Source organism: Phocoena phocoena, chromosome 16 (assembly GCF_963924675.1).
Source record: "Phocoena phocoena chromosome 16, mPhoPho1.1, whole genome shotgun sequence".
NCBI classification, from domain to species: domain Eukaryota; kingdom Metazoa; phylum Chordata; class Mammalia; order Artiodactyla; family Phocoenidae; genus Phocoena; species Phocoena phocoena.
The window spans coordinates 76082716-76099195 of record NC_089234.1 but is presented as its reverse complement, the minus strand read 5'-3'; the positions used below and the strand labels follow the sequence as shown (position 1 = coordinate 76099195).

Sequence of the window (16480 nt, the reverse complement as noted above, 5' to 3'; positions counted from 1 at the left end):
TTGACTTTTCTGGACAGGCCCATTATATATTTCTTTGGCTTTGCTTTGTAGTTACCAGCTGACAAGTGGATACAAGCCTGCCCCGATGGACCTGAGCTTTATCAAGCTCACCCCATCTCAGGAAGCGATGGTGGACAAGTTGGCGGAAAATGCTCATAACGTGTGGGCCCGGGATCGAATCCGGCAGGGCTGGACCTATGGCATCCAACAGGTATGTGGGGATTTAGCTCTACAGCACATACTCTGAGATTGACTTAAGTAGGAATTACTATAATTTGTAACAGGAGAGATTAAGTAATGACCATTGTAAAACTCACATCATATAGATATCTTTAATGTACATATGCACAGAAATGCCTGATTCAAGAAGTCAGGCCGCCCCAAGTCTTGTTGTTATCACGAGGGGCACAGTGAATATTACCAGACCAGTGATTTATAACGTGGTTTTGTGGCATTTCTCTCTCTGAGATTGTATTTTAGGAGAAGCTTTTGAAATACGAGAAGTTCGAGATAAACTAATAATAGAAGAGGTCCACAATTCCTTATTTGTTTGTGTATTTATTTATTTATTTTTGGCTGCGTTGGGTCTTCGTTGCTGCGCGCGGGCTTTCTCTAGTTGCAGCGAGCGGGGTCTACTCTTTGTTGCGGTGCACGGGCTTCTCATTGCAGTGGCTTCTCTTGTTGCGGAGCATGGGCTCTAGGCCCATGGGTTTCAGTAGTTGTTACACGCGGGCTCAGTAGTTGTGGCTCACAGGCTCCAGACGCGCAGGCTCGGTAGTTGTGGCGCACGGGCTTGGTTGCTCCGCAGCATGTGGGATCTTCCCGGACCAGGGCTCGAACCCGTGTCCCCTGCATTGGCAGGCGGATTCTTAACCACTGCGCCACTAGGGAAGTCCCACAATTCCTTATTTAACACCCTTGGGACCAGATGAATTTCAGAATCCAGATATTTCTTGGTTTTCAGAATGGTGATACATTGATCATGTGACATAGTGCCCTCAGCAGGGCAGCAGACTATATATAAATTATTCTTTGTTCAGCAATGTAGGCTGATGATACCAAGAGGGGTAAGTAAAGATTATCCACAGCCTTGCATCAATTCAGATCATTTTTGTCACCAACAGAGTTTTTGTTAAACTTAGTATAAAACCGCCTTTTCTGAGTTTTCTGGATTTCAGAATCATGGATTTCTATTAATGGTTGCACTCACAGGAATAACTAACAGTCATTGGGTCTGTATTGAGATGGCAAAGCAGAGCAAATTTAGCCTTGCCTCTTAGTGACTGTGTGATCTTGGGAAAGCTACTTAAATTAATTTTCTCTGTGCCACTGTTTTCCTCCTCACTGAATTTTTAAACTTCATTATATAACTTATGTATAAGAAAGGCTACAGCAGTGCATTTCACCTAACAAATCATATAGAATAGTTTGCTGTTATTGTAAGATGCCAGAGTCACTATGCATCGAGTTTTACATCTATTTTCTTCTTTAACTCTTGCGACAGTTCCATGAAGGATGAACAGTTTTTATTGCCAATTCACATATGATATGCAGGGAGCTTGAGAACAATTTGTCCAGCGCTCCCAGATGGCAGAACCAGGTTGGAATCAAGCCTTTTGACTCCAGAGCCCAAATTCTTCTCTTGCTTATCACAGTGATCCTTGCCAGCTCATGGTGGGCAGTGCCTTTACTTAAACATTTTTAGGAATAAACTGGATTATTACTTATAAGCTTAGGCCATGGTTCAGGATAAAGGCTACCTGTTGGTTTGAAAAATATGTTTCCAAAATTCTTCTTAGCCGGTGACTTTTGTCATTTGCAAGGCTAAAGAAAACTCAGATAGCCTTGATTTACTTCATAAAATAAGCTACTTTTATATTGAATTAAACTGGTTGTAACTGATGAGATTGTCAGTACTCAGTCCACTTGAGCGTAGTGTGTGTGTGTGCGTGTGTATGCATGTGTATGAACCTGAACCATATACCACAGGGGGATAAGGGGTCACATTTGCTCTCTGCCAAAGGAGCGCTCACTTGCCTTGCAGCCCGCACGACTCTGTGGGACAAACCAGAACCCCCCGCTGTCTGCCTCTTCCTTGTGCATGAGGGTCCTCCTCATAAAAACACAGGGCTCTGTCTGAGCTGGCCAAAGCTGTCCTTGGAACCGTTTCTCCGTCCCCTCCCCCAGTTCCCCCTCCATCCCTCCACCCCATTCCCCACTGACAGAGCACACATTTGCTGGGTTGTCTGAATGAGCGTTGTCTTTACTTTTTCATCACCCTCTCCTTAACATGGTCTGGTTCACAACTAGGTCGTCAACTCCTTGCGAGCAGGCATTTGCTTGAGGTCCCTCTTCTCTGCCTCTCCAGCACACCTGATTTCAAGCACTTGTGTACGTGGAAACCCCAGGGCAGCTCCTTTTCACAATCACATTCCCAGGACACCATTTCCAGAGAGTGTGATTCATCGGAGGCCTCTTAATTTCTCTACACGAAAAGTTGCGGGGCAGCAACCAGTGTTGAAAGGGAGGGGTTCTGGGTAATGTGTCTTGAAGCTGCACTGGCAGTGCAGGCACTCTGTTTACGCTGCTTGTGTATTTGGGGGTGGCTTCGGTGTGGGGTTCCCCATCAAGCAACCCAGATGATTTGGACTCCAGGTGTCAGTAGATGGTCGTGTAGTCAGGATGAGGTATTTACTACAGATTTGCTAGAGAGGGGGAAGAAGGAATTAGGAAACAGTTTTCTTTACTCTTCCCCAGCGAGAACAAACCCTGTCCACCACATACCTTTTTTTTTTTTTTGGAGAAGGTTTGGGAACATCCACAGCCTCTTAGCTCTTCTTAATGCTAAGGTAAATTGAGAATCGAGTATGCCTCCTAAAATATGGAAAGTTTGACAAAACCTGCAGCAGTGAGTGAGTGGAAAGAAATAACTTCTTAAATGTTAGAGCCCTGAAGACTCACAGCCCATGGGAGGCATCTCCACCTCCCATGAGATTAAGTGTTGTACTTACTCGCAAATTAGGTATCCTTTTCCAAGGTCGTAAGATAGCCTGTCTTCTTGCTTGGTCAACACCATTTTAATCACGTTTTAAACTTGGGGCCTCTTTTGTAAAAGACGAATTGTGAGGTTTGTAGCTATTTCAGTATTCCTGGCATTACCTGGTTTCCCCAGTTGATGGAATCAACTTGATGCATATTTTCCAAGCTATTTGAGGTCATGGGATGGCCGCCCACGCACTGAGTTTTCTCTGAAGAAGGCACAGCAGCCTGGTGTTGTCCTTTGGCTCAAAAATCAGATGTCCGGTAATAATTAGGCTCTTCTTGTAACAAAGACCTGTCATGACTGACAGGCAAGGAAATGGTAGGTTCTCTTAAGTTAGCCCATTGCCTTGTGACCAGGGCAGATGGAAGATGATTACTGAGATCCTTCAAGTTGGCTTTTGTTACTGCTGTTATTTTTACGTTTTCTTCTCATGGAGAGGGCCTATTTAAATTGATGCGGTTACTCACTTGATTAAATCTTTCATACTGATAGTATTTCAGTAACTCCTGCAGCCTGGGAAGACAAAGGGAAGGTAGAAGGCACAGTATCTACCTTCATATGCTTTATATTTTGAAGTATTTGGTGGCTGTCTCATTTCCAAATGCTGTTGGTCACTCTTTGATGATCATGCCTTTTTTGCCTTCCTGTAGGATGTAAAGAACAGAAGAAACCCTCGCCTGGTTCCCTATGCCCTTCTAGATGACCGAACTAAGAAATCCAACAAGGACAGCCTCCGTGAGGCCGTGCGCACACTGCTGGGGTATGGCTACAACCTGGAGGCTCCCGATCAAGATCATGGTATTTTAATTTCGCTTTCTTCTCCTCTTGTTGCACAATCACATAGTAAGTTCTTTAAAGGCAAATGCATGAATAAAAAGGGGGAGTGCAAGATAGACTCCTTCAGTCGAAGTATGTAATTTAGGCCAGGAGTTTAGAGCATTTTTTGTCCTGAAGGACACTTGGAGGATTAGCTCATCTTTCAGCAGAGTGGCTCGGGACTGCACTGATTCCGCAGGGGGAAGAAGTGGGTTTACCTTCCCGAAGAGTCTGAGGGAGCAGTTAACTCCATGATTCTGATACTGCCCCTCACTCCCACCTACCCCACCAGCTCTGCTTCAGAAGAGCTAGTTTTAGTTGTTTATGGGAGTAAACCAATAGTGGGAGCTAGTGTTTTCTAAACCTTCATTGTTTAGACTCTTACATATAGGCCATAGTAATTAATTAGTGCAATATTTTGCTTTAAGGAAAACGCTCTAGAATAGGCACTCAATAAATATGTGTTGAATAAATGGATTTTTAAAGGGTCTATGAAGGACGTATTTCCTTTGAATAATACCTTTTAAGAATATGGTTTAAGATGGTTAACTCCTTAATCCTTTGCTCCTGTACTTTGAGTTGGTGTTAATATCCATATTTTAAAGTTGCCAAAAATGACATGAGCTCTGCGTGTTTCATTGTAGTGCCTGTATTCTTTGATAGAAAGTTTTAAAAATCTATGTCAGATATTCTCTAATGACTAATATTTTCAGAGTAGTATCTGTGTATAGGAATTCAATGTTAAAGAGTAATGATAGGTAATATTTATGTGGTGCCTATCATGTGTAACAAGTGTTTAGAAGACCTTTGCAATTATTGTTTAATCCTCACAGGAACTCTATGAGGATGGTCTGTGTACTATGCTCATTTTACAGATAAGGAAACAAATTCAGATACTTCCGTGTCTTCCCATTTACTAAATGGTAGAGGCAGGATCCCAGCCCCAGATGTCAGTCCTTTGAGTTGAGTCAGTATGTAGTTAGCATCTGGACAGTTCACTGTAGTTACTGAATCCTTATATTTGCTACAAATAAAATTAGATACCTATTTAATAACAATAATGTTCATAATCATAATGTAACTTCTTACAATGTAACGTATCTTGAAGTCCGCTTTACAGCAACAAATACTTGGTAGATCTTATTATGAAGCAGATACTACTAGATATGCAAGACACAGAAAATATCCCTGCCTTAAAGGGTATGCAGTCCACATGGCCCCTGGGATGGATAAACAATAAAACCCTGCCAAGTCAAGACACAATTGGGAAGAGTTCTACAGCTGTCTGGTGCAGAATAAGCCCTCAACGCTAATGGTTCTTTTTCAAATATTTTTTAAATGAGGTATAATATTTATATAATAGAATGCACAGGTCTTCAGTTCAATTTGGTAAATTTTGACAGTTGTATACACGAGAGAAACCACCACCCAAACGAACATGGGGACCATTTTCTTCATCACAGAAAGTTCCCTCTGCCCCCGAAAAGTAACCACTTTCTAAATTCTATCATCACAGATTAATTTTCCCTCTTCTTATACTCTGCATAAATGTAATCACTATATATTTTTTAAAAATCTTTATTGGAGTATAATTGCTTTACAATGTTGTGTTAGTTTCTCCTGTACAACAAAGTGAATCAGCTATATGTATACACATATCCACTCCTTCTAGAGCCTCCCTCCCACCCTCCCTATGCCACCCCTCTAGGTGGTCACAAAGCACCAAGCTGATCTCCCTGTGCTATGCGGCTGCTTCCCACTAGCTATCTATTTTACATTTGGTAGTGTATATATGTCCATGCCACTCTCTCACTTGGTAGTATATATAAGTCCATGCCATTTTCTCACTTTGTCTCAGCTTCCCCTTCCCCTCCCCCCCCCACCGTGTCCACAAGCATGTTCTCTACATCTGAGTCTTTATTCCTGCCCTGCCACTTGGTTCATCAGTACCATTTTTCTAGATTCCGTATGTATGCATTAATATACGGTATTTGTTTTTCTCTTTCTGACTGACTTCACTCTGTATGACAGACTCTAGGTTCACCCACATCACTACAAATAACTCAATTTCATTCCTTTTTATGGCTGAGTAATATTCTATTGTATGTATATGTACCACATCTTCTTTAGCCGTTCATCTGTCGATGGACATTGAGGTTGCTTCTGTGTCCTGGCTATTGTAAACAGTGCTGCAGTGAACATTGGGGTACATGTGTCTTTTTGAATTATGGTTTTCTCAGGCTATATGCCCAGTAGTGGGATTGCTGGGTCATATGGTAGTTCTGTTGTTAGTTTTCTAAGGAACCTCCATACTGTTCTCCATAGTGGCTGTATCAGTTTACATTCCCACTAACAGTAATCACTATATTTTTTATCTAACTTATCTAACTTATCTTGCTCAACATGCTGTTTTTGTTTTGTTTGTTATTTTATTTTATGTATTCATTTATTTATTTTGGCAGTGTCGGGTCCTAGTTGCAGCACGTGCGATCTTTCATTGTAGCGTGGGCTCTTCATTGCGGCGTGCAGGCTTCTCCCTGGTTGTGGTGCGCAGGCATCTCTCTAGTTGTGGCATGTGGGTTTTTCTCTCTCTAGTTGTGGTGGGCGGGCTCCAGAGAACATGGGCTCTGTAGTTTGCAACATGCAGGCTCTCTAGTTGAGGCGCGTGAGCTCAGTAGTTGTGGCACGTGGGCTTAGTTGCCCCAAGGCATGTGGGATCTTAGTTGCCCAACCAGGGATCAAACCTGCATCCCCTGCATTGGAAGGTGGATTCTTTATGACTGGAACACCAGGAAAGTCCCCCAGTATACTGTTTTTGTGATCACCCATGTTTTTACAAGTATCACAAAATTAATTGTTGAGTAGCATTCCATTTGAATAATAAACCACAATTTTTTAAATCCATTCTCCTGTTGATACAGATTTGGGTTGTTTCCAGTTTTTGACTGTTATGAATAAGACTGCTATGAACATTTGTAGACAAGTATTTGTGCAGATTCATACTTTCACTTCTTTTAGGGTAAATAGAAGTGAAATTGCTGGGTCATAGGACAAACGTACATTTCACTTTACAAGAAACTTCCAAACAGTTCTGCAAATATGCTCCCGTGACCAATATGTGAAGGTATGGTTGCTCCCACATCCTGGCCAAGAATTGGTAGTGAATCTTACCGATTTTAGCCCTTACAGTAGGTGTGAAATGGTATCTTATTGTAGTTTTAATTTGCATTTTCCTTAAGAATAATAATGTTGGCATCTTTTCTTATACTCGTTAGCCATCAGTGTATCTTTTTTTATGAAGTGTTTGTTCACATCTTTTATCCATTAAAAAACCTGGGTTGTTTTGTCTTCTTTTTATTAAACTGTGAAAATGTATATATTTATATATATAAACATATATGTATCTTTTTCTGGGTATAAGAACTATGTCAGATATTGGAAATATTTCCTCCCAGTTTGTGGATTGCTTTTTCATTATTTAAATGAGATCTTCCGTGGAGCAGACGTTGTTAATTTTGAAGACTTGTAAATCTTTTAAAGAGTTAATTGATCTTTTTTTTTTTTTTGGTTAAACTTTCAGACATTTGTTTATCTCCCCGCATCATCAATTGTGGATTATTTTTAGTAAACTATCATAATTATGAGTGGCTGTGTCTAATATCTCCTTAGTGACTGTGGCATTCTATGGAGAACTTCAGTCATTAGTCATAGTGACTCCTAGTTTCACAAAGCCACAATCTCTTTTTGTAATTACCTATTAAATGTACTCTTTAATGAACAATTGGATATATCAGGCATACGGATGTTTATTAATAATACCTTAGGATAGTGTAGCATTTTCCAGTTTTTTTGCATACTTTTATTTTTTAAATTATTTTTATTAATTTATTTATTTGTTTTTATTTTTGGCTGTGTTGGGTCTTCGTTGCTGCGTGAGGGCTTTCTCTGGTTGCGGCGAGTGGGGGCTACTCTTTGTTGTGGTGTGCGGGCTTCTCATTGTCGTGGCTTCTCTTGTGGAGCACAGGCTCTAGGTGTGCAGGCTTCAGTAGTTGTGGCACGTGGGCTCAGTAGTTTTGGCTCACGGGCTCTAGAGTGCAGCCTCAGTAGTTGTGGCACACTGGCTTAGTGGCTCCGCAGCATGTGGGATCTTCCCCGGCCAGGGATTGAACCAGTGTCCCCTGCATTGGCAGGCAGATTCTTAATCACTGTGCCACCAGGGAAGCCCTGCATACTTTTAAAATATTTGATTCAACTACTCTATTAGGTATATGCCTAATATAAGTACAATAAATACCTAACAAGGGTACAGTCGTCATAGAAGTTTTTGAGCTTCTTTCTAACTTTGTGTCTCCCTAGAGAGTATTAGATAAGAGAGATGACAGTCTATATCTTTTCTGTTGGAAGATGTTATAATGATAATAATAAAAGGTTTGGGGAAAAAATCAACCATGCTTTTAAAGTCTGACATATCAACCATTTGATATCCCCCAATTTTATTTTCATTCCCTCCCACATGAATATTTATATTTTGGGTGTCTAGAGTCTTACCGACATTTATAGGTCTTTCCTCCACCATTGCTTTTCTGATACTCATTGAAAATTACATAGAAAGAGTGCTGCCCAAGTCAGGCTGACTCAGTTCTAAAGCTATAGATGACAGCCAGTAAATTGAGGAGAAAACAGGAAAGAAACAAGCCCACTGTATAGCTCAGAGAAATGATTAATCATGGCTCTAACAATAACCTTAAGTCTTCAGGGAAATAGTTAATTGTGGTCAATATTCAAGGAGGAGAATACATTTAGCCCTGTACAAAGAAACAAGCAGTGTATGCCAGAGAAAAATAATGATGATTATATTTTAAAACATTATCAATTATGGGCATAAACTGTGTCAGATCTGATATATTCACTTTTAGTGAGAACTGCATTCAGGAGGATACTGGATAAGATGTTATTCTGATGACATACAGTGTTTTATATTATTTACAACCATAATAAGCTTTCATCTTCTTAACACCTCTGTGAGGCAATGTATTACTACCTTATGGTTACCTACTTTCTTGTGACTTATATGAATTTCAAGAAGGAAGAAAAGGAGCTTATATTTACTAAATCCATCTTTGGGTTTCATGTTACTTCCATATTTCAAATCATCCTCATTTTCATTTGATTTTAATATATAGTTATTGAACATCTCCCGTGCTTAGTTCTGGGGATTCAACAATGAATAAGACAGTTTTGCCCACAGGTAGGTTTCAGGATAGGCAGGGAAAGTAGACTAAATTGCCAATACTTTCATACAGTGTAAACATTAATGCCCAAGTGTCACAGCAGAGAGGATTTAACTGATCTTGGTGGTGTCAGAGAAATCTTCATAAAGGAGGTGTATTAGTTATCTACTGCTGTGTAACAAATACCCCCTCCCTAAATTTTAATGGCTTAAAACAACAAATGTTTGTTACCTGAAAGTTTCTGTGGTTAGGGATTTGAGTGGATTAGTTAGGTCGTTCTGAATCATGGCCTCTCTTGAGGTTGCTATCAAGTCGGCCAGGGCTGCAGTCATCTGAAGACTTCAGTGGGGCTGGAAGATTTGCTTCTAAGACAGTTCACTTGCATAGTTGTTGGTTAAAGGGCTCAGTTTGTCTCTGGATATTGGCAAGAGACCTAAGTTCCTTGTCATGTAGACCTCCTCAGAGAGATGCTTCAGTGCCTTCATATGGCAGCTGGCTTCCCCCAGAGTTAGTAATCTAAGAGATAGTGCGAGGAGGAAGCCTCAATGCCTGTTACAATTACTTCTGCCATATTCTGTTTGTTGGAAGTGAGTCACTAAATGCATTGCACCCTTAAGCCCACACTTTTTGAAGGGAAGTGTGACAAAATATTTGGAGACATGTTTTAAAACCATCAAAGCTAGGGTGAAATTTAGAGGAATGAGTAGGAATCAGTGAGGTTCATGTGTTCCAGACAGAGAGGATGGTTTGTGTAAGGGCTTGGAGTGACAAGGGAGGGTTGCACGTGGGAATCAGATAGCTTTACGTGGCTGAATATAGAGTGAAGTTTGAGAAGCAGGGGAAGATGAAGGAGAGAAGACAGAGACTGAAACGAGGGTTTTCTGTTTAAAAGAATTACTCCAGTGGCTCTTTGGAGAATGGGCTGAAGGTGAACAAAATTAGAGGTGAGGACAGCAGTTTGGTGGCTCTAAAAGAAGTATAGATGAGGAGCGTTGAAGGCCTGATCTTAGCCAATACTGTGAATAGAGAGAATTCACAGAATTCACAGGACAGAATTGTTTGGCATTTAGAAATAGAATCAGTGGAAGGATGAAGGAGTGTCTGGGATGGCTTCTGGGTTAGTAGCTGGTGAGTACCTTCACATTCACTGGGAGCACAGGAATTGGAGCAGATAGAGATGGGAAATTGGGGAGATTCTGAGTTCGATTTTAAATATGTTGAGTTTGAGATGCACGTGAGACAACTAGACAGAGCAACCAAGGCTCAATACATATGTATATATGTATACACACACGCTCACACACACATATATGAAGCTGAGACTATTGCTAGAGAGAAAAAGAGGGTTAAAATTTTCATTCTTTTAAATAGGAGAAATTTGGACATTTTTAAATGCTAAGGAAAAGAATCAGAGGAAAGGAGAGTTGAAAGGAAAGGAGAGGAACTTGATGAAGTATTATCTGAGGATGGTTGGGGGTGGGGGAATGAAATTCACAACATGGGTAAAGGGTTTGGCCTTGTATAAAAGGGAGACCTAACATTTTTGTCTAATAAGTCCAGTATCTGGGCTTCCTCAGTGACAATTTCTATTGACTTCTTTCCCCTGTATATAAGATGTACTTTCTTGTCGCTTTGCATGTCTCACGATCTTTGTTGAAAACTGGACATTTTTAAATAGTATAATATGGCAACTCTGGAATCTCCCTTCAGGGTTTGTTATTGTGCTTGTTGTAATTGTCATTACATATTTGTTTAATGAATTTTCTTAGCTAGTTCTGTAGAGTATGTTCTGTTTGTCACATGTGGCTGCTGAAATCTATTTCATCAGCTTAGTGGTCAGCTTGTGATTAGACAGAGACTTCCATAAATGGGACCTATAACTCTCCCAGCTTTTGTCAAGGAAGGGGCTCTGTGTGCATGTTGGGAGATGCCTTGGACACACAGCCAGCCAGTCCCCACCTTAGCCTTCACTTATGGCTTTTGCAGAACCTCAGGGTCTTCCAGACTTGAGAACTTAGGGCCTTCTCACGTCTTTTCCTGAACCCGGAACCCTAGGCATGAGCATGGCTTACTAGATCACCAGGATTATGTTGAAACTTTTCACAGCCTATTGTGGATATCTCATTCCCCAGCTTTTCTTTTCAAATATTTTGGACAGCTTGTTGTTTGCCTCAGCTATTATTGCCACCTCAAGCAGTTGCAGGGTTAAAAAATGGCCTCTGGGGACTTCCCTGATGGCACAGTGGTTGAGAGCCCGCCTGCCGATGCAGGGGACACGGGTTCGTGCCCCGGTCCGGGAAGATCCCACATGCCACGGAGTGGCTGGGCCTGTGAGCCATGGCCGCTGAGCCTGCGCGTCCGGAGCCTGTGCTCCGCAACGGGAGAGGCCACAACAGTGAGAGGCCTGCGTATCGCAAAAAAAAAAAAAAAAAAGGGCCTCTGATTTTCAACAAATGATCCTGGGGAAAGGATTTTTTGCACTGAGCAAACTCTAAATAAGGTCAAATAAAGGTAAGTATTGCCAGTGGAACTTTCCAAGGAACTACCAGAAAGGTGAAATAATGACAGTTATCCGTGAATGGGGCTTTGAGGAGCTCCACTCTGCTTTGTCCCCTCCAGAGTCTTCTAGCTTGCTGATTTTCACTTTAATTGAAAGCCTATTGGTTTTCATTGTACTGTGCATCTAGGAAGAAAGGAATAGCCCTAAGTCAAGTTAAAGCACCACTAAGCTTGCTGTCCTTACAAATATCGAGCCATTTTTTATTGAATAAACACTCCCCAGATTGCTGCCAGCCTTTAATTAATTTTTAGAGCTCTGAAAAAGTTGGTTTTGACCACTTTTTTCCATTGTTCTCATTGCTTTTACAGAGAAGAGTGGTTTTGGAGGTCCATACTCTGCTATTCCTTCTGATGTCACTCAGCAATAAAGATTAGAGAGAGATGTTTGTGGGATGGGACAGAGAGCAGGTTTCAGAGAGATAAAAAGCAGAGAAACATTAATGGTCCAACTGAGGTTAGAGACTTTGAGTTAGTAACGGTGCCAGTCTGTTGTGTGCATGTGTTTCCCAGCAAGCTCAGCAGAGCAAGTATAGATGGTGAGAATGAGACAGTAAAATTAGACAAATATGGGGGTTAACAGAGCAAGTGAGGAGAAGAGTACTAGGGCAGGAAGGTACTGAAAGCTGTATAGATAAGGAAGGGAAGCCACAGAGGAAATTAATGAGTTTGAAGAGTGAATGTGTTTGAATAAGGAAATGAGAAAACTGGGAGGAAAAATGGTGATCAGAGGATGGCATGGTTTCTGCATTTTAAGAATTTAAAGATAGAACCATTGATAGCTGATTTACAAGGTTCAGTCTTACTGAAGTTATGTAATTAATGAACAGAGAGGCTCATGTAAAATATTCCACAATAGAGGCTGAGATCCTGTATTTTTTCTTTCTTTTTTTGGGCTGTGCTGTGCGGCTTGTGGGACGTTAGTTCCCAGACCAGGGACTGAACCTGGGGCCATGGCAATGAAAGCACCAAGTGCTAACCACTGGACTGCCAGGGAATTCCCTGAGATCCTGTTTTTCGTTCACCAGTGTGTCCTGGAATCCAAGAGCCCGCCTACCTCTTAGTAGGGATTAAATTGATGTATATGGAAAATACATAAGAAAGATTCATTTTCCAATTGGAGGAATCAGTAAGGGGAAAAAATGGCATCTGAGTTAGCTGTTGAAGAGATGAAAATAGCAACAAGAAGAAGTTGGTGGGAGAAAGGACATTCCTGACAGAGGGAAAGTATATCTGATGTCATTAAATTTAGAAAGAGTTGAGGGGAAATTGATTGTCTAGTTAGGCTAAATTATAGGGTATAAGTGAGGAAAGAACAGTACTAAATGGAGGTAGAATGATTAGGCTAAGACTTGGAATATTTTGAAAACCCAGTTGAGAAATACGGTAAAGTAGTACAAGGAGTTCTAGCGCCAGGAAGTTTTAAAGCAAAAGCTTGATTTGTGATCAGAGTTTAGAACAACAAAATAACTGTGACGACAGTGGGAAGGAACAGATTGGAGGGGAGAGCGCTTGGACAGAGAGACCAGTTGGGAGGCTTTGGGAATATTGTGACCTTCAGGACAAGGATGGTGAAAAATGGAAATTAATAGATAGAGGTGAGATTTTATGGAATAAAGCAAAATGGTGATCACTAAGATAAGATTAAAAACATTAATTTGCAATTGACTCTACTGCTTTTGCTGACATTACAAAAGTTAAGGGGGCTTCACTGGTGCGCAGTGGTTGACAGTCCGCCTGCCGATGCGGGGGACACGGGTTCGTGCCCTGGTCCGGGAAGATCCCACATGCCGCGGAGCGGCTGGGCCCGTGAGCTTGCTGAGCCTGCACGTCTGGAGCCTGTGCTCCGCAACGGGAGAGGCCACAACAGTGAGAGGCCCACGTACCGCAAAAAAAAAAAAAAAAAAAAAAAAAAAAAGTAAAGGACGTAAAATTTTGCTAAAACTGAATCTAACCTTATGTAATTGGTCAGGGCTATCATTTATTTTCTGTTAGTCAGCAGAATGATGATTTGTGTATTCCAGGATGAATATGAACTCAATGTTTGAATTATACTATTTTTGGAGAATTGTTCTAAATAATATTTTAAAATATTTGAAAAAGTCATTTATTTTTATTCATTACAAAGTTTTATTGAGATTTGAATTGCTTACTTAGAAATTATACCAGGTTAAAAAGATAACTGGTTAATATCAGTGATTTTTAAAGATTATTATACAGATACACCTAAAGGAATCAAGATACGTATACAATTTTCAAGAGACTAGCCTGCCTTCCTTCATAGCTTATTATAAAAAACTTGTAATTTTAATACATGCTTAGATCTTGACTGCCCTCTAGTGGTAATTGTCTTTTAAATGTATGGTTTGGAATGCAGCGTGTATAGATATTTTACATCCTATTTGAATGCTCATTGGTGTCTGCCCTCTCCGTGCTAGGATCTGTGAGGTACTAGGAACACAGTATATTATCAGATCTTGCCCTTAAAGTGGTTTGTTAAAGGCATAAATCCCGAATTTCTTCTTTGAGTAGCTTTGATAAGTGTGATAGAAATATATCTGCTAACTGTTTGTTTGTTTTTTTAAAATGTCAATTAGTGTTATATTCAGTATAACAATTTAAAAACCAGTTATGTAACATACTTACATGAGCTAGAATTGTATGAGTGTAGAGTGTTTAAAATCAAGCAAAGGGGGACTTCCCTGGTGGTGCAGTGGTTAAGAATCCACCTGCCAATGCAGCGGACACAGGTTTGATCCCTGGTCCGGGAAGATCCCCCATGCCACAGAACAACTAAGCCTGTGAGCCACAACTACTGAGCCCAAGTGCCACAACTACTGAAGCCCATGTGCCTAGAGCTCGTGCTCTGCAACAAGAGAAGCCATTGCAATGAGAAGCCCGCAACGAACAGTAGGCCCCTCTCGATGCAGCTAGAGAAAGCCTGCGCGCAGAGACCCAACGCAACCAGAAATAAGTAAATAAATAAAAATAAAAAATTAAATAAAATTTTTTAAAAAGTCAAGCAAAGGATGAGAATCGCATGTTTGCGGGCGAGAGTTCTGTACCTTTGACGGTGGTGCTGCTGATTAGCTATTTGCCAGGGCTTCTGTGTCCAGGAATCAGGAGACTCTTTGTTCCTAGACTCAGTCCAGCAGGTGTTTATAGGGCACCTACTTTGTGTTCAACCACTTGATGCTACAGGGTATGCAACAAAAATTTGTTTCAGATTGCCTGCGTAATCTGTTTTTAAATGTCTGTGGATCCAGATTTCCATTTAGTTATTAGTATTTTATACAGAAACAGAATGCTGAGCTGTTGCTTCTTTAAACTATGGTTGCAAGCTACCCTAAACTAATGTAAGAAATATAGAATATAAACAATGAACATTTGGAGGAAGATCCATGGAGCTTACAAGTCCTTGGCATGATGATATCTATGAATAGCGTGTTAATTTCAAGTTCAGTTGAATGCCATCAATGAGTATAAGAATAGTGTAGCAGTTATGACCCAGCAATTCTACCCCTGGGTGTATACCTGAAAGAAACAAAAACACTAATTTGAAAAGATACAAGTACCCCAATGTTCATAACAGCATTATTTACAATAGCCAAGATATGGAAGCAACCTAAGTGTCCATCAACAAATGAATGGATATAGAAGATGTGTATATATACACAATGGAGAACTACTCAGCCGTAATAAAGAAGGAAATTTTGTTATTTGCACAAACATGGATGGACTTGGAGGGTATTATGCTAAGTGAAATAAGTCAGATAGAGAAAGACAAATAGTGTATGATATCACTAATATGTGGAATCTGAAAATACAGCAAACTAGTGAATATAACAAATACAAAAGAAACAGACTCATAGATACAGAGAACAAATCAGAGGTTAACAGTGTGGGGAGAGGGAAGGGGGAGAGGTAATATACGGAGAGGGAATTAAGAGGTACAAACTATTATGTGTAAAATAAGCTACAAGGATATATTGTATAACACAAGGAATATAGCCAGTATTCTATAATGACTAAAAATGAAGTATAATCTTTAAAAATTGTGAATCACTATATTGTACACATATAACATAATATTTTACATCAACTACACTTCAATTAAAGCAATAGAATAGTGCAACAGCTTAAGGTCAGGGAAAAAAATGCCAGGACTAAGAAATTCTTCATCATTACCTCTTATTGACCCAAATTTTCTATATACTACCCCTGTTTTTCTTACCTCTATATTAGCAGAAAAGATTAGTGGTAAATATTAATACCAAGAAAAATTTGTAGTGAGCTTTTTTTTTTTTTTAACATCTTTATTGGAGTATAATTGCTTTACACTGTTGTGGTAGTTGCTGCCGTATAACAAAGTGAATCAGCTATACGTATACATATATCCCCATATCTCCTCCCTCTCGCGTCTCCCTCCCACCCTCCCTACCCCACCCCTCTAGGTGGTCACAAAGCACCGAGCTGATCTCCCTGTGCTGTGCGGCTGCTTCCCACTAGCTATCTATTTTACGTTTGGTAGTGTATATATGTCCATGCCACTCTCTCGCTTTGTCACAGCTTACCCTTCCCCCTCCCCATGTCCTCACGTCCATTCTCAACATATGCGTCTTTATTCCTGTCCTGCCCCTAGGTTCTTCAGAACCATATATATATTTTTAGAGTCCATATATATGTGTTAGCATATGGTATTTGTTTTTCTCTTTCTGACTGACTTCACTCTGTATGACAGTCTCTCAGTCCATCCACCTCACTACAAACAACTCAATTTTGTTTCTTTTTATGGATGAGTAATATTCCATTGTATATATGTGCCACATCTTCT

At 40.4% G+C, this 16480-nt stretch overlaps 1 protein-coding gene across 1 annotated transcript in view; it reads left to right on the top strand.

Annotated features, from left to right (window-relative positions):
- Window positions 1-16480, top strand: part of RYR2 (ryanodine receptor 2) — a 515056-nt gene that overhangs the window by 227115 nt on the left and 271461 nt on the right. The window contains exons 26-27 of the mRNA XM_065893933.1: window positions 52-211; window positions 3694-3841. Coding sequence (XP_065750005.1) covers window positions 52-211; window positions 3694-3841 — 308 coding nt within the window. The remainder of the gene's footprint in view (window positions 1-51; window positions 212-3693; window positions 3842-16480) is intronic.